The 18,106-nt window shown below is 39.2% G+C and overlaps 1 protein-coding gene across 1 annotated transcript in view; it reads left to right on the top strand.

Moving 5' to 3' along the window:
• Positions 1-18,106, top strand: part of RSPRY1 (ring finger and SPRY domain containing 1) — a 36,781-nt gene that overhangs the window by 14,245 nt on the left and 4,430 nt on the right. The window contains exons 4-14 of the mRNA XM_059481692.1: positions 1,120-1,172; positions 2,593-2,705; positions 5,248-5,374; positions 6,724-6,782; positions 7,114-7,180; positions 7,792-7,923; positions 9,220-9,335; positions 10,614-10,757; positions 14,351-14,462; positions 15,491-15,593; positions 16,703-16,855. Of these exons, the coding sequence (XP_059337675.1) occupies positions 1,120-1,172; positions 2,593-2,705; positions 5,248-5,374; positions 6,724-6,782; positions 7,114-7,180; positions 7,792-7,923; positions 9,220-9,335; positions 10,614-10,757; positions 14,351-14,462; positions 15,491-15,593; positions 16,703-16,855 (1,179 nt within the window). The remainder of the gene's footprint in view (positions 1-1,119; positions 1,173-2,592; positions 2,706-5,247; positions 5,375-6,723; positions 6,783-7,113; positions 7,181-7,791; positions 7,924-9,219; positions 9,336-10,613; positions 10,758-14,350; positions 14,463-15,490; positions 15,594-16,702; positions 16,856-18,106) is intronic.

Here is an 18,106-nt window from a genome sequence, read left to right as displayed (position 1 = left end):
GAAGAAAGTTGAAGATGCCTCGAGTTAAAAAAACAACCCATTTGTTTCAAATGTTGTGGCAATATAAAAATTCATTAAACTGGACTTTAGCATTCTCTTGTAGAAATATTTAAGAATATATTGTGCTCATCTTTTTGTAAGAAAAGAAAGACATGTATTTATGTCATATATATTTCATCACTGCTGAGATTTTTCTCTTTATGATTAATCTCTCAAACTAGGTAGTTTTATTATCTCCATAAATAATGTCTGTTGAAATTTTCTAAAATTTCTCTGTATTTCACATTTCCAATTTCTTTTCAGAGCTGTTGATAGAGAGTGAGTGTGGAACATAAAGTCTAAGCCTGGGGTTAGATCCCAGTGCCTAAGGAGCACTGAATAAAGTATTTTAGAACATGCTGCTGCATAAGCTTTTTCTGGACCTAGGGGTGCTTACTGAGCAAGACTTTGGGGTCTTGCTGTAGGTACTTTCACTGGCAGTGCCTGCTCAGATTCAGATGTGTCCTTAGCTTTGTGTCCTTTCTCCAGCAAACTAGACTGAGGACCTGAGCTGTTGAGCTTCTTGTGGTTTTCATGTTGGAAAATGGCTTGGATGAAATATTTTCTGTTAAACTGCCTTAACTGTTTCTTTTAACAACTCTTGTTGAAGACTCTGATGCTGTTAGATGGCTTCCCATTCAGGTTTTATGGTGGTTTTTAAATATTTATATATTTAGCAGAGAATTTCTGAGGAAAAAATCCTATTGAAGTGATGCCCCTTGTGCAGTGCTCTGGGTTCACTTTGTGACCTCTGACATGCAGTGCCTCATTATGATGTGCTACAAGGAACCTGCTAATGAGCAGCACCAATCTAGGCATTATGTTCAGCTCTTAGACATGCAGATGTTGATCACAATTTCACTTGTCAGCTGTTGCAGACATGCAGATGTTGAGCCAGAGAGAGGCTCAAATCCCATCTGTGTTTCAGATCTGAAAATTACATTAGCAATCTGCAGCCTGTGTAACTTCCTTTTGTTAAATGGTTACTGGATTTGTTTTCTGTCTGTGAGTAATCATTTTATTCATTGTATTACGTTGATGATTGTGTATAATTTTTGACCTGTGTAATATCTCTTTCAGTGACCAGGAGCCTCCTTATTCAATGATCACGTTGCATGAAATGGCAGAAACAGGTATCAAGGCATTGCGTTGGGCATTTCAGTTGTGACTCACAAGCAAAAGAAACAAAGCAAACCCCAAGCCCCTCTTTTCTTTGCAAGGAAAAAAGCTGGGTGTGTTGGGGTGTGGTGTAGCTCTGGGGATGTGGGAACCAGAGCAAAGTTCTGCCCTCCAGAGCTTCTCTGAGCTCATTCATTGGCCTGAGTTTGTTTGAATTCAGTTAAAGTTCCCATGTGAAATCTCCAGAAGCAGCCAGTGGATGGCCACAAACACACTGTAGTGGCATTAAACCCTAAGCCACCAAGAGTGGCTGTTTGCAGCTGAGCAGGAACATCCTGCCCCTGCACACAGATGTGGGCCATCCTGTGTGCTCAGGTGTCAGCACAGAGCAGGTTCCTTTGGTTTGGGTTTTACTGACCTGAGAGCTCTGCTTTACTCTGTATCTATCCCGGCCCTGTCTCTCAGTGCTCCTGCAGGACAAGCAGGGGCTGCATCATCTTTGTTACAGCAGCAGAGATTCTCCCAGCTTAAGGCTTCAACAAAACTTCTGGTTTAGTTGAATTTTTACCTCTCTACTTAGTAGTGTTGATAGTTGTCCTAGGAAATGTATTTCTGTATTAAAATATATTAATCAGTCTGGTTAGGTATTACAGCAATTCAATAAAATGTTTTTTAGGGGAATATGCTAACATAACCCCCAATATATTACTGCTGTGTTGTTGTTGGAGGGAATACTGCCTCTTCAGCCTCACTCACCTATATACAGATACAGATTGTCTTTATTTTCACTTCTAAGGGAGCTATTTTCTTGTAAATCCAAATTTGTTTACTTTATCAGTAGTTTAACATCTTTGTAGTGGATGTTTGCAAGTAAAAGCCCTCGTCTACTCATTCAACAGTGAGAGCTGCTCCTTAGGAACACAAACATTCTTTAGACCAGCAGGCATGGGAAAAAGCCACTGAGTTTGTTACTCTGTTACTTCAGGGAACTCAGAAAGAGGGATCTGATTCTGGTTAAAAGAAATTATTTCCTCAGTGTCATTGTGTATGTAGCATTTAACACTTAAGAGTTGACATTGGCTGCTGAACTATGTGTGTCACAGTAGAGCAAAGTACTTGTCCATACCACCATGAGTATTCTTTCCTAAAAGTAGTAGGAACTAAAGGATGCTCTGGCCTGGCAAGACTCTTCTCCAAACCATACAGGTGTTCACTATTACCCAAGCTGCTGTAAACATTTTCTTTTTTTAAATTTAAACTTCTAAACTACTGCAAACTAAGACAGTGGTGTAAAAAGCAAACTGTGTTTCCTGCTGTCTCTAAGCTCACTTGGGTAATTTTGAGGATTTTTCAGTTTACATTTGGGGATGTACTTTGAACACTTCTGAATTGCACTGTTAATTCTGAGTGTGACTTGTGTTTTGTGGTTGACAGATGAAGGCTGGTTGGAAGTTGTTCAATCTTTAATTAGAGTTATTCCATTAGAAGATCCCCTGGGACCAGCTGTTATAACGCTACTACTTGATGAATGTCCTCTGCCAACAAAAGTGAGTCAAAAGCAGATGCATTTATCTCTGAATGTCAGTTACTTGTGGTTGCCACACCCAGGATCCCTTTGAGTGCCTTTCACCGGTGATGCAAGACTGATAGTGGTTCAGAAAATGGGTGTAACATTCAACTTCAAGTAGTTTGGGGTGGCTTGGTGTCTAAATGCTAATTAATGCTAGGATTATTCCCCCAAAAAGAGATAAATTTGATCCATGGAGAAGGAGCAAGAGAGCCTTGGGTTTTGGTTGCTTTTCCTGCCACTCTCTCCTGCTGTGTGGTACTTGCACTGTGCAGTTGTTGCAGAAGCTGCCCCAGTTCTGCCCTTTTGTTCTCTCATTTGCAAAGCTGCACATTTACAAGTCACTTTTGAATTTGTTCCTGCCCTGCATGTGAGGAATGCAATACAAATGGGTGTGTTAAGCTAAATAAATGACATTTTTAAACTAACAAGTACCTATATATGGTTTTGGCAAATGAGAATCCTTTTGTTTTACTGGTCACTAATCTGGTTTTGGGCAGAAAGATGACCTGAGGTGTTCATGCTATGTTGGTGCAGGTGTGTAACTAAAAGCCTCAGGTGCTTAAAGATGCTAAACATAATGTTTGTACAGAGAACTTGTCTGTCTTCAAATGTTTGTCATTATCTCATTTCTTCAGAAATTGCTGCTTCATTTCTCAAGCTTCTGATGCTGCCAATTTTAGTCTTCCATGGTGTTGTTAGGGACATGAAGAGCTGCTTGCATCAGTGGCTGGAGAATTGGTCAAGCTCTCAAACTACCTGAAGTGGGTCTGTTTCCTCTAGGCTATTGATTAAAGTTATCTGAGACTTTTAAACAAGAGAAATGTATTATGACTCTCACAGAGACTGCTGAGTTATTTTGAAAACAAAGCTATTATTAGAAACTTTGTCTAATTTAAAAAAGAAATCAGGAAATGGAGACCACTGTGAATGCACATAGGGAGAGTGATTTTGGAATTTTTGTTTGGCTCTACGATGTCCTCAGCAATCAAATGATTTGTTTTTCAAAAGCCATGTGACTTTCATTTGGGTACAGTTAAGGAGTTTGCTATAAAATAGTTGACCTTATCAGGACAAGGGATGAGGTGCTTGTTTTTCTGGGGGGCACAATGGTTTTTCCTGTGTAGCTTCTTTGCAGCACAAGCAGCTGCAGCTGTGGTGTCTGCTGGCCAAATAGAGCTTCAAAGTGTGTGCTGCTGTTAATTTTCTTTCTATACAGTTTAAGTTTTTTGTCTTGGGGATTTTAGGTCAATGCCTCACTTCCATGACAGCTGGAGAACAGCAGTATGCTGTATTTTATTTTCTGGTTTTGCAGACTATAAAGTCCATAAAGTTAAAAGGGCAGTGCAGTAAACTGTTTATTCTATAAAGTCTTTATTTAACTCAAAATACTTGATCTCTCTGACAGTTCTAATAATGGCTAAGAGCAGTATCAGTATGTCAAGAGTCTAATTTTAGTGAGTCCTTTCCATCCCAAGTCTGCTCAGTCATTTTCTCTGTTCTTTCCACTTAGCTCAGTCCTGTTCATCAGTTCTGTTTTTGTGGCTTTCCTTTTAAGAATGTAACTACTTTTCAGTGTGATCTCTGTACAGACCTCAGACTCCAGCACAGTCAACTGATTCAAATGTGGCTCAGAACACAGTTCAAAAAAACACATCTATTCAACTTGAGCAGTGCTCATTTTTCCTCCAAATGGCTGCTGATGACTTCAATATGAGGAGTTCTTCTATTCTAATTAGATCCTTGCCTGAGATTATGCAGTTTCAATCTGAATCAGCTGAAACTTTCATGAAGGCTGGAAAGTTGAGGAGGATTTGGAACTTTTCAGGGTGGGGTTCTCCCTGTGGGATGACTTGTTCTGGCTCTAGATTAACCCCTAACTACCCTGAAAAATGCAGAGTATGCTCTAGACCTGTCTGGAATTTTATTCATACCATTCTGTGTGAACAAAGCAAGTCAAAGCATGGGATTTTAGCTTTATTACCCTCTTTGGTTACTTCCTAAATCTGTGTGACTACAGAAAACCACTTAGGCTCTCAAGAACACAGTTTAACATTCTGTAAAGCTGGCAACATCCTAAATTTATGATGGGAATGTGGGCTTTTTGGGGAAGGGGCATGTCTCTTTAGTCCTGAATTCTAAAATCTGAAACAGTCCTTTTCTTTTGAAAAGGATGTGAGTTTTAGGACACTGGAAGTAGATCAGATGGCAGTGGTGCCAAATGTGCTAATTGGTTCCTATTGCCATGGGGAGCTCACTTAAATCCAGAAGTGTTCTGAGCTGTTGATCACAACAACCAACAATCTGATGGTAATTTTAAAGTTACAGCTCTTGGGTCTGTTGAACTTTTGTTCTCATCTGTCCTTAATTATCTTGTCTTAAAAGATAACCACCCCATGTTGTCTATAATACGATGCTGACTTCAGTAAAGTGTAAAAACAATCTTGTTTTTACAATATTGAATTAGGACGAAGCTGTACCTGTCAGTAGCATTGAAGAGATTTCTGATTTTTTCTTTGCAGGATGCATTACAGAAGTTAACAGAAATACTGAACTTGAGTGGAGCTGCTGCTTGCCAGGACTCTTGTCACCCTGCCAAGCACCGGAACACGACTGCAGTGCTCGGCTGCTTGGCAGAGAAATTAGCAGGTAAAGAAATTAGCAAGTAAAGATCTTCTGCTTCAGCACTCACCATGCACAGGTCAGAGGTGTTGGCTTAGAACTCAATTTCTGCATCCCAGGGTTACCAGGTGTGACAGAATCTGGTTGATTCAATGTCTGAATGAGCCATTGACAAATCCTTCTGCTGTGTGGTTAGTGATTGGGGATCACTGGTGGTTATATTGCCTTAGCACTGATAATCAGTCTCTTCTGCAGACCCACTCTGCTTCTGAATTACTGAGGACACATCCTCTAGAGTGTAGGCAGGAATATCAAGTTCGTGGTCTTGGAGGTTGTATAGAAATAAAAAAGAAATGTTTTTTCCAGTAGACATGTCTTATTCTATTGTAGATAGCTGAAAAGATTCTCTTCTGTGTTGCTTAAAAGAAAATTGCTGAGATTCTATTTTAAGGTGACTTCATATAGAATTTTTATTCTGTCATTCCTACCTAGTACACAGTTGGAAACTGATGGTTAAGTTTCCTTCTTCCTGGTGATCTCTTTTGTATCTAGATTTCTTTACTCCTTTTTTGAAAGTGGACAGGAAATAGAGGGAAAAAAGTGATTGTCCAATGTCACCTAATGGTTATTAAAACCCAATTACTGTATTTCTGTGGGAAAAAAAAAGTAAAGAACAAGGTCTGGAAGTGGTTTTGTACTGTAATACTTCTACTGTATTATACAAAGTCAAAATGAGATATACTCTATCTGCTTCTATCTTAGTGGACACAGATCTCATTGTGTCAGCTCAGGCAACAAATCTGTTAATTAAGTGTTGGAACCCACTGCAAGTTCTTAAGAGCTTGTAGGTGCCAGAGTTTCATTCCCTGGTGTCTCTCTCTTGATTAAGTGGACACTATTTCAGGGCTTTTCCATTTTAAATTGGCTGCTTGTTCTGGTGCTGCAAGCTGTATAATTAACTATCAAGTTGGCTGTTTCAGGTGCTCAGTTTTGCTTCTTTTGGGCTACTGATAGATGGAGCTGGTTTTTAAACATTGACTCTGGAAGTAAAGGGGAGACAGTCTTTTTTCAAAAGTAAAGAGCATGGAAATGCTGAGTGGAGGCTGCTGGAGTCTTACTGCAAAATCTCTGGCTGGAACTCTGTACCCACTTAGAGCAGTGAAGTGAACAGGACTGTAATGTGCCAGTAACTGTGTAATTATTAAATGTGCAACAAGTACTTTACTAGAAACAATGATAATTGTTTTATATTTTAGTTTTGCTTTGCTGTGAAGTTGTTTGGTGTTCTGTAATTTGTTACCTTGTGTTTAAAAGCTCTGTGGTGATGGGTTTGTGGTACTTCCCAGAGAGGGATTTCATTCCTGATGTTCTTGCAGGTCCTGCAAGCATAGGCTTGCTCAGCCCAGGCATACTGGAATATTTACTTCACAGCTTGGTAAGTGTCTTTGATCTTTCTATATGTATCCATACATAGCAATTAGAATGCAATTTTATTATTATTGTGAAAAGCTGAAGTCATGTCTGCTAAATATTGGCAGTATATGTTACAAAAAGCTGAAATTCCAGAGCCTGTGGGATCTCCATCCTTGGAGGTAATGAGAAATCAATGGTACAAAGCTCTGAGTAGCTTGATCTCTCTGGATCTATCTCCACAGGAGGGTGGAATACAGGAATTTTGGAGGCTCCTTTGAACCTTTGACTTACAGCTCTTCTTGTCTGTACTGGGTCTATATTAATAAAAACTTCTTCTTACTGCCCATGTTTAGAACTTCCAGTCCCACCCAACAGTGATGCTTTTTGCACTAATAGCACTGGAGAAGTTTGCACAAACAAGTGAGTATTGGCCTGGTACTGCTCTTAGCACCATGGCTTCTGCATTATTGTCACTTGCTTTGCCTGATCACTTGTGAGCATGAGAGCCTGCATTGTTATTTATTGCTCTAGTGACATCCCTCTACCCCTCAAAACCCCTGAGATTCTTGCTGAAACTTATTTTCCCTGTTAGCAATTGCTGTAGAAGGATTTGAGACACGAGGCCTTTGTCAATGACATAAATCTGTATTAGAGCTGGACAACAGCATTGGGAGCTTGTAGGCAGGAAAAGATATTTTTTGTTTTAATGACAAACAAAGATTTGCTGAAACTGGCCTTCTCATCTGAGAAATTACTACATAATGACTTATGACATGAGACCTTTGTTACTTGAAAGGAAATCAATCAATATTGGGGAGATGGAGAACAGCTGTGATCAGTCTCCTGATGATGCAGTCCATGCTGAGAAGTGGTAAATCTGAATGAAGATAATTCTGCTTGGGGAAACAACTTCATGCTTGTAATATTGAGGTTTAGGTGTGTGTGGAGAGTTCTACTGCATTTGTAGGATGTTATTATTTTTAACTTAGCCCTAGCTGATAGCAATTACTCTTTTTCCTCTTAAATTGCAGGTGAAAATAAAATGACAGTTTCTGAGTCGTGCATTAGTGACCAACTGATGCTGCTGGAGAAATGGACAGATAACCCTGACTACTTAAAACGCCAGGTTGGATTCTGTGCCCAGTGGAGTTTAGACAATCTGTGTAGGTATAACAAAGGGATGGATGAATTAAACAGTAATCACTCCTCCAAAGAGATGGAGGACTCCTTTGTGTTCATTTTTTATTAGCACTTAGTGTGCTCATTACAAACCTAGCTGCGTTTGTAATATCTCCTTGAAAAAGAAAACAAAACCAAAAAAACCCACACCAACAAATATATCCAGTGTAATGGTATGGAAAGACAACGTTGGCAAGGAAAATGTTTTTGAAAGGAAGTGGTTTGTACTCTGCAAGTTGGAGCTGCAATGAAAATTCTTTGCACCAGTTTCCTGTAACCCACACTTCAGCCAGTTTGCTGAGTGGCTCAACAGTGCAGCTCTGTCTCTGTGGAACATCTGGGTTGCTGACATGTCCTGGTGATGGCCACTCCTGTGGTCATTCCCCTCTGGCACAAAGAATTACTGAAGACTTTTTAAATTAAATATACTTTTTGATTTTTGTGATCAAAAGTAAAGTGTTCTGCAAAGCACTGATCTAGATGAATCTTTTGGATTTTTAAAAACCCACTGAATTTGCTTGTTTAGTTGTGATTTCAAGGGTGCAGTAACTCTAATGACCTTGTATTTTCTAATGCCTTTTAGAGAAATTTGGGTAAAAGGTCTGTTGGGCTTTAGGGGCTTTAGTCAGCTTATGGAAAGCCAGTGTCAGCTGTGTTTAGTAAATGTCTGTGTAAGTGTTGTAGAAAGTTTGAGTTCTATGAAGGGTCCTCAGATAAGATCTTTCACTTGTAAATTAACATGTATGTGTCAACAATTTGACACCTGGCCAGAGAAATGGTTCTGATCCTTCTGTGAAGAAAGGGCAAGCTGGGAGAGAGAGAGAGAGCTGCTTTGGCTCAGTTCAAGTTCATCACCTAAAAATGAGATGGTAGAAACCTTTAAATCCTTGTTTTCCTCTTCTTCCTATCCCCAAATCTGTTTCCACTGTAACGAGTCAGAAGAACTCTGCCCACTGAATGTACAAATGCAGTGGTAAATCCTGAAGCAGTGGCATCTTGGTGTGAACTTGGATGCCTTCCATTTGCCTGTGGGTTTCCTGCAAGTACTAATTAGGTTGTGGGAGCTCTAGTCAGAGGCACAGGTCATGCTTTCATGTTTGGAAGGTATTTAACACACACTATTGAAAGCTGTTTTCATGCAGGGAAAATCTCAGTGTTCCATTCAGTTATGCCAAAAACTACCTGGATCCTAGAGAGATTATCATTGTATGAAGTGTTTAAAATCATGTTTTGCAGCAGCAGCAACTAACACTGGTTGGGATTTTTTTATTTTTTTTCAGTTCTAAAAGAAGGCAGGCAGTTTACATATGAGAAGGTAGACTTGACCAACATTAGGGCCATGCTGAACAGCAATGATGTCAGTGAATACCTGAAGATCTCACCACATGGATTAGAGGTAGGAATTGTTTCATGTATTCAGCCTGAAAAAGTGGCTGAAGAAAAAGGTTTTGCTTTGTACTTGCTCCTGTGATTTTGTAGAATGAATCCATCTTGTCTGCTAGCTTTTACAGAAAACTTGTTTTGTCATCAAAGAGTTACAGCATCACTACACTGATCTCAGTTGTAGAAATATTCACACTAAAGTAATGCCCCAAAACCAGGGAAGTGAGGAGGGTTCTTCAGAGTCAGATGGCTTTTCACTTACTTTGTGAGCAGTTGTAGTCAAAATATCATTCTATTGTTTGTCCTGTCTCATCTTGAAAAGCTCACAGCAGTCAGATATTTGTCTCAGCCACGTGTGGTTTTTTCCTTCCTCTCTAACTCCTTCTAAAAACTTGTTTGACTACTTAGAAATGAATTTTCATGAATTAACATTGAAGGCCTCCTTATCCTTTCTACCAGGAATCAGTTAACAACCAACAATTTAGGTTTTCCTGTCTTGGCTGTCTTAGTCTTTAAATCTTTACATTGTTTCTGTCAACTTTCTACTTTTCTCCTTTTTTTTTTTGCCTGTGGCTTAACCACTTAACAATTTTCAGTCTTGCCTACTCACTAGGTCAAAGAGAGGTCACTTTGTCTGAAATGCCTCTAAAATTATGTTGTTATTTTCTTATACTCAAGAAACTTGAACCAGGGCAGGAAGGTGTTTGTTTGGGTGGTGATTTTTTTGGAGCCCCTGGCTTTGGGTGGTGATTTTTTTGGAGCCCCTGGCTTTGGGTGGTGATTTTTTTGGAGCCCCTGGCTTTGGGTGGTGATTTTTTTGGAGCCCCTGGCTTTGGGTGGTGATTTTTTTGGAGCCCCTGGCTTTGGGTGGTGATTTTTTTGGAGCCCCTGGCTTTGGGTGGTGATTTTTTTGGAGCCCCTGGCTTTGGGTGGTGATTTTTTTGGAGCCCCTGGCTTTGGGTGGTGATTTTTTGGAGCTCCTGGCTTTGGGTGGTGATTTTTTGGAGCTCCTGGCTTTGGGTGGTGATTTTTTGGAGCTCCTGGCTTTGGGTGGTGATTTTTTGGAGCTCCTGGCTTTGGGTGGTGATTTTTTGGAGCTCCTGGCTTTGGGTGGTGATTTTTTGGAGCTCCTGGCTTTGGGTGGTGATTTTTTGGAGCTCCTGGCTTTGGATGGTGATTTTTTGGAGCTCCTGGCTTTGGGTGGTGATTTTTGGAGAGCCTGGGTCTGGGTGGTGGTTTTATAGACCCTGGCTTTGGGTGATGATTTTGGGTTTCTGTTTGGTTCTGGTAGGCACGGTGCGACGCCTCGTCCTTCGAAAGCGTGAGGTGCACGTTCTGTGTTGACTCTGGGGTCTGGTACTATGAAGTCACTGTCATTACTTCAGGAGTGATGCAGATAGGATGGGCAACCAAAGACAGCAAATTTCTCAACCATGTGAGTACCTGTAATATCATTGAGCTGGTGGTGTAACATCAGTATTTTCCTTCTTACAGCATCTGTGAGAATAGCTCTGGTTATTCTGTGGTTGTAACTGAGCACTTGTTTGTTTCCTTCGATTTTTCTGTCTGTGAAGAGCTGGTTTTGCTGAATTTAGTGGTACAAGAGATGTCAGTTATTGCTACAGACTGACACTGTTCACCTAAGGCATGCAGAGCTGCAGAGACAGCTTGTTATCTGCTGGCTGTTGTCTGGAAACTATAAAGAACTCTATTTCTTATTTCTTGTAGCATAATCTCTTGAAAATTCTTTGGATGACAGTAGTTACTCTCTGTTTTTGGAAGGAAACAATAAGTCACCAGGAACAGCAGTTTCTCATATGCTGTCCTTTACACAGGTCACCAAGCAGCCATTTCCTCATCCTCTTTAACACATTTTCCTATTAAATTAACTTTCACAAGGGAAATAACTCAAATTCACTCTGGGATAACATGGTATATCATTGGACTTGCTAGTAGCAGCAGTATGGGACAGTCTTGGAATGCAAAAGCTTCTTTTTAATTAAAAATAAGGATTAAAAAAAAGATTAAGCCCTTTACCTTCTTGCCTTTTCCTGAGAGTACAGAACAAGTCTACTGTCTTATTTTATAGCTTGCTTTACTGTCCTTCTCATCCAGACAGAAAATTATCTTATTCTCAGTTCTAAGTATTCCTTTTCCTACTATTTACTTGTAATGGCTGTTAGAAACTTTGTATGCTTCTTATGCTATGGTATAACTTGTTTCAGTATTTCCATAATAAGAAAGAGTCATTATTACTACCCAAAAACGTTTTCTACCTCATCTTAGAGTTAATTTTTCATGTTATCAGCCTTCCAAATGGCCATTAAAGTTCATTGAAGTACAAGCCAGAATTTTAGGACAAAAGATATGTCAGGCCTAGCCTAGTGCTGAGAATGGAAACAGTGCTGGGGTTGACACTTCTACTGGCTAAGCTTGAGGGAGAAATTCACCTGAAGCCCTTTATTGTGGTAATTTCATGGCTTTCTGCTCCTACTTGGAACTTATTGTAGAAGAATTATATATTTAATATAGAGATAAGCAGTTAAACCTGCTCATTTCTGATTATTAAAGAAAAAGTCATTCTACAGCTAAGTCAAATACAGAAGTTAATATGAAGATAGGTCAAATACATACATGTGAGCAAATATTGATTGTGGGGGTATGAGATAAATACATTGAGGAGATGAAGCAAACACCAGTGGCAAGAAACCCAATGGGAATGCAAGAGAAACTTCTGTCACCATTTAACTCAGGTATTTCTGTGAGTTCAGAGGTCTTGCTCCATTTCTTCTAATTATTCATGGAAATAGCATTGTCTTCTGCTGATGTATAACATGCATATATATATATATATAACATATATGTATAACATAGATGTATAACATATATCTCTGTGTCACATCCAAAGTCCAGTTCCACATTTTGAGCATGAAATTGAAGTGTGATTTAAGTAAAAAAAAAAATTAGAAACCATACACAAAATCAAAAATAACCAACTGAACAAAAATATCATGCAGACCTGTGTTGAGCAGTCCTTGCAGACACTGAGTGTAACAGAAACTGTGTGAAATAAAAGGCCATGTGTCTGCCTTTAGACTGCTAAGAGGCTTAAAAGATTTTTTTTCCCACTTACTGTTAAGGAGCTTGGTGTATGTGCATTTTTCTGTGTGTCTTGTACAAGGTAGGAAAATAGGAGATGTCACCTCTCTGAGCAGGATGATTTTTCTCTTGCTGCAGCTGTTTTGCTGGTGGCCAAATGCTGCTGTTCTTTAAGTTCATCAGGTGTGTGCCTGAAATAAAAGGATATTATCCTCTGGATATGTCACAAACACAGGCCTCAGAAGCCATATGCTCTTTATTTACAGCATCTGTAACAAAAAGACTAGTCCTAAATATGACAGTAAACACCCATTAGCTGGGCTTAGCTTTAATTTGGGACATGAGAGGCTTGTGTAATCAGATGCTGTCTGGTATTTGCACTCCAGACAAACCATGCTGAGCATGAGGAAGTTACTTACCTTCCATAATGCTTTGGGTTTCGTGGATGAGCTCATGGGTTATGTGACAGATTTTTCTCCCACTCTGAAACTCTTTAGTCTGTGTTTGTCTTGCACCTTAGGACTATCACTTGATTATGTTTTCACAATTTGAGGGATTATATATGTGAAAGGGACACAATATGCAACAAATTAGTTGAAGGGGCTGTGTTTGTTCCCTTTGTGTACTGTGGGTTCTGGTGGTACATGGATATCTTGAGGAGAGGACATTACAAGCTTGGTACTGAGACTTCAAGATAAGAGAGTGGCTGTTACTCTGTGGTGACTTCTAAAGATGCTAAAATTTAACCTACTTGGGTACTAGCCTTGTGGCATTTAAATACTTTAACAGACAGGAGTGATTTGAGGTCACAGAGACTGGAAGGCACTTTGGAAACATTATCCCCCTCTCCTTTCCTCCTCACCCCAACAAATTCCCTTTTGATTTGAAAATGAAACTAAAACTAGTTTGAAAAAAATATTACCTTCATGGGGGAGAGAGAAGGAAACCATTCCTGATCCTGAAAGAGTGGTTTAGTGACAATTCTTTGCTTATTTTTTCTTCCAAGTTTGGGGTTAGATGTATTTCTGGTTTGGGCTCAGATGTTCATTAGTTCTTATCTATATTACACTCTCAGAGCATGAGTTCTACAGCACTTCACTAACAAACTACAAAATGGAGCCCTATCTTTTTCCCTACAAGGCCTTTTAAGGACAAACTGTCTAATTAAGAAATAACACCTAAATTATTTTTACTTTTAACCCAATAACCAACCACCCGTGCCCCTCAATGACTTTTTCATCTAATTACACAGCACCACCCAAACCCATGGAGAAGGTGAAGAAGGATCAGCCTCCACCCTAAAAAATCCATCTTGCTTTATATATATTACTATATTTTAAAACCATAAACTCCAAGTGATATTACACACTTTTATTCAAACTCCACACCCACCATCCCAGTTTTATCATTCAATTTTGGAAGCCTTCTCCACGGCCTCAGGTCAAATGCAGGGTCAGCTCCTGTCAGCGCAGAAAGTCCAAAATTCTCAGTTTCCAGAGTTCCAACAGTTTAGGTGATTGAAAACAGGCTTCTAACCAATAACCAACCACCTGCACCCCACAATGTGGACTTGCTCATCTAATTACACAACACCACCCAAACCCATGGAGAAGGACCAGTCTCAGTCCTAAAATTTCCATCTTGCTTTATATATATTACTATGTTTTAAAACCTTAAACTCCAAATTTTCCACCATGTAATGTTACACACTTTTACTCAAACTCCACACCCACAATCCCAGTTTTATCATTCAATTTTGGAAGCCTTCTCCATGGCCTCAGGTCAAATGCAGGGTCAGCTCCTGTCAGCACAGAAAGTCCAAAATTCTCAGTTTCCAGAGTTCCAACAGTTTAGGTGAATGAAAAGAGGCTTTAGCCCCTGAGTGTGGGGAATGGCTGCAGGCTGAGGTGTTGTGCTCTGTCTCTGAAGGAAGGTTACGGCATTGGGGACGATGAATACTCCTGCGCGTACGATGGCTGCCGGCAGCTGATCTGGTACAACGCCAGAAGTAAACCACACTCCCATCCCTGCTGGAAAGAAGGTACTCACTCTGTCTGCTGCTCTTTATCCTAACTGCATTTCTGCACAGGATTCTTTCCCCCTGCAGGTGTCTGTTCATTGGTGTGAACAAAGCAGTTACTGCCTCATTCTGACGATCACACAGGCTTAATAATTACTGTGTCTTTGTGATTTAAATGGGCACACTGGGCACTACAGTCTTGTTCCCCAGTCTGTGTAGAGTCTTGTTGGTTAAACACTTTTTCTTTTCAAATGCAGAGTGAAAATCATAGCACAAATTAACATTGGACATTTAATCATTAGACTTTTTTGTAGTTGTACAAGTACAAACAAGGTCTACAAATTCACTTGTTTGTAGTTGTACACAACAAGGTTGAAATCTTTCTTTCTGGGTTAAAAGAGTTATTTTAGAGAAGGGGAAAAAAACCTTGATCTCTGAATTAGACTTTTTTTTTTTCTTTTTTAAGGAGGAGTTGCACTGTCTTGCTTACTTTAAATTCTTGGATAACTACTTGGACAGCAAAGTTCTGTTCTTGATCTCAGCTTTGAAATCTTGGTAGGATTCTGTGCATGCCAAGCTTGTGTGAACTGTGCCGCCTTCTCTTCTATTAAAAATTTCTCCCAAGGATGGCTAAATTAAAACACCTCTTAAAAATAAATAGCACAAGCATATTGGAAATTTCTTCTCAGAACACCCACTTGCTAAAGTCTATTTTCAACAGGTGTAAAATAGCCAAGGAGTGACAGAGTGCAGCTTTCTTCTGGCTTTGGCAAATACTCTGCAATACTTCTACAACTATGTAGTATTAATGCTCTGGCAGACTAAAATACTTAATTTTTTTTACTATTTTCTTCTGGGTTTTTTGGTTTGGGTTGGGGTTTTTTTAGTTACTGTCTGTATCAATGTTTCTTCTTTTGTGCTTTTGCAAACAGTTCCTTTTAAGTAAGACAACTCACAGTGACATATGTGATACTTGAAACAATAATTGTTTCGGCTGTTGGCATTTAACAGAAATTAAATCTTTAAATTATTTTTGTTTTGCATGTAAGGAGACACAATAGGATTTCTACTAGACTTGCAAGAAAAGCAAATGATCTTCTATTTAAATGGAAACCAGCTTCCTGCTGAGAAGCAAGTATTTTCATCTGCTGTGTAAGTATCTGCTCATTTGGAAGGACATGACCTCTGTGGATAATTGTGTTAATTATATGAAGAGTTTTTAATTTGAGATGTAAATTCATATTTATTTACCTGAAGCCATCATTAAGCAAGTTTCCCTGTTGAAAGTTGCTTAGAAATCAGTAAGAGGGATATAATTTTACAGGTGGATTTCAGGGTCCAAAATAAATAATTTGGACTTTCCAAAGGTATGTTCAGCTCAGTGGTTTATGCTGTCTAATTAGCATAGCATTGAAAGAGAATGAGGCTGCAGCAAAGATGAACAATTTTCTGGTGCCTGAGGAACTTATCTTCTGAAAAACAAAGCCTTTCTGGTAAATGTTGGAGAGGGCTTGTTAACTGACTGCCATTCACTGGGGCCAGCTCCTGGAGCAGCACATTGAATATTCATCAGAGGATGTCTCTTGGTAGCATTGCAGGCAGGTGTTGGGGTTATTTTGCCAACTGTTGTTGAAATTAACATATGGTGAACTCCTCTAACTCTCCTAGGGAAGTTCAGCCTTTTACTTCAGAAAAGGTAAGCTGGTGTAATACTTTAGAAAGCAGCTTCACATGCAGCTTAATTAAACATTAGAGTACTTTATCAGTTATTCCTACCAGGCTAATAATTTCATCCATGTTTTCTCCTCAGAATAAAGTTCAAGATGCAGGCAAAGAGTAGTTCACTTTAAAGAGTTGCTGAGTATCTTCTTTATTGAGCTTTTAGTGCTCTGTGCTTTGAGTATGGAATTGATAAACTTGAGTACTTGTTAGAACTTGGGGTATTACTGAACTCATGCCCTTTGAGTAAATTTGAGAGGTGGTAGTTGTGATTTTAAATGTGACTAATCCTAGTTGCACAGGAGGCAGCCTTTATTTGACTCACTGAGAAATTCAGATAAATCCCAATAGTAAATTCAGGAGTTGAGAACTAAACAAGGTAAGTATGTGCAGTGCAGCTTGATGCTCTCCCAGTTAGCTGCAAAACACTGGTATTAAACTTGTCTCTGTCTCAGGGTATATTTTCAAATGGTAATAGTAACATGTATGAAAGCTCTGCTATTATTTAAGTCATTCTAAAATGCCTGTTCATGATGTTGCAGATCAGGATTTTTTGCTGCAGCAAGTTTCATGTCCTATCAACAATGTGAGTTCAACTTTGGGGCAAAACCCTTCAAGTACCCACCACCAATGAAGTTTAGTACCTTCAATGATCATGCCTTTCTCACAGCAGAAGAGAAAATCATTTTACCCAGGTAATCCTCCTACTTTGTGTGTTTGCATGCAGAGAAATAAAATGTTTCATGTCTGAGTTGCAAAGTCCTGCCTTGTACTCAGCAAAATTTATTTCTTATGGGGTCGTACTTCCATAGGTACCCCTTCTAAAAGGATGAGACAATAGGCTCCAGTGCAATTTCATCAGTAGGGCAGGAGATATGCAACCAAAATTTATTAAATTAAAATATATTTTGTAATATTAAGCTAATTAAAATGAATTAGTGCCACACAGTAAGCTGTTTTAGTAGAAGTACCTTCTGCCATCTAAGGATTATTAGGCTGATTGAGGAGGTATGCTGTTAATTAAAAAAAGATGTCCTATTTAAAATTGACCTAATTAGTGGTGTTAGCAGCATGGAGGTGCTGAATGATTGTAAGTCTTGAAATTGTCCTTTTCTGATCCTGATGAAAATTTCCCCATTTTTGAATGACAGTGCTGACAAAGGTTATTCAAATTTAGAAGTGTTTTCCCACCTAAATAAAATTCAACCCAGATAAAAACAGGTCTAGATACATTATTCTTTAGCTTTTACCAAACTTCTGGCAGGAGTGAAAACTAATAGCTCATGTGAATCAAGTTATTAGTAATAAAATAACTTACTGGAACATAAGCAGTAACACTGTACATTGTAATCTATGTGGTATACCCTGGATTTCAGTATGTGACTGAAGTAATCTTAAATTGCAACTAATTAAGTGAGGGTGATGTTGTTGGAGGGGGTACCTCTGGCTGTAATAACATTCAGAGACTGGTTTTGAATTATCTAGTTTTGATCAAGTGTATTTGAGGTACTTAAATATATTTAAAAAGAAAAGAAGAAAAGCCCCCCTACTTCTGCGTTGGAGTCACACATTTGCAAACTTTGAGGCTTGGAATATTGTATTGATGCAGAGAAAATCAAATGCAACTTGCAAAATCATTTTGTGCTTACCTATAGCCAGAGTAAATTATTTCTGCTTGTGACTGCAGGTGCTTTAAGTGAGAGTCTGATGTAGTCTTTGAGATGATCTATTAGGTACAAATTTGTGCTCTTCTGTCTTGGTAGTGTCCCACACTGAATGAGAGGTTTGTAGCTTCTGGCTGATGCTCAGGTGGGATTGATGTTCAGGCAATAGCTGTGAGAGCTGTTAATGATTGTGCCAAAAGATGAGAGACAAACTGGGGGTAACTGGTTTCCTGTTGATGCCTGACTGGTGAAACTTGGCCTCCTGTGCTACAGACCCTGTAT

Source organism: Ammospiza nelsoni, chromosome 13 (assembly GCF_027579445.1).
Source record: "Ammospiza nelsoni isolate bAmmNel1 chromosome 13, bAmmNel1.pri, whole genome shotgun sequence".
Lineage (NCBI taxonomy): Eukaryota > Metazoa > Chordata > Aves > Passeriformes > Passerellidae > Ammospiza > Ammospiza nelsoni.
The sequence above is the reverse complement of the archived record's forward strand: the minus strand, read 5'-3'. Positions and strand labels throughout refer to the sequence as shown.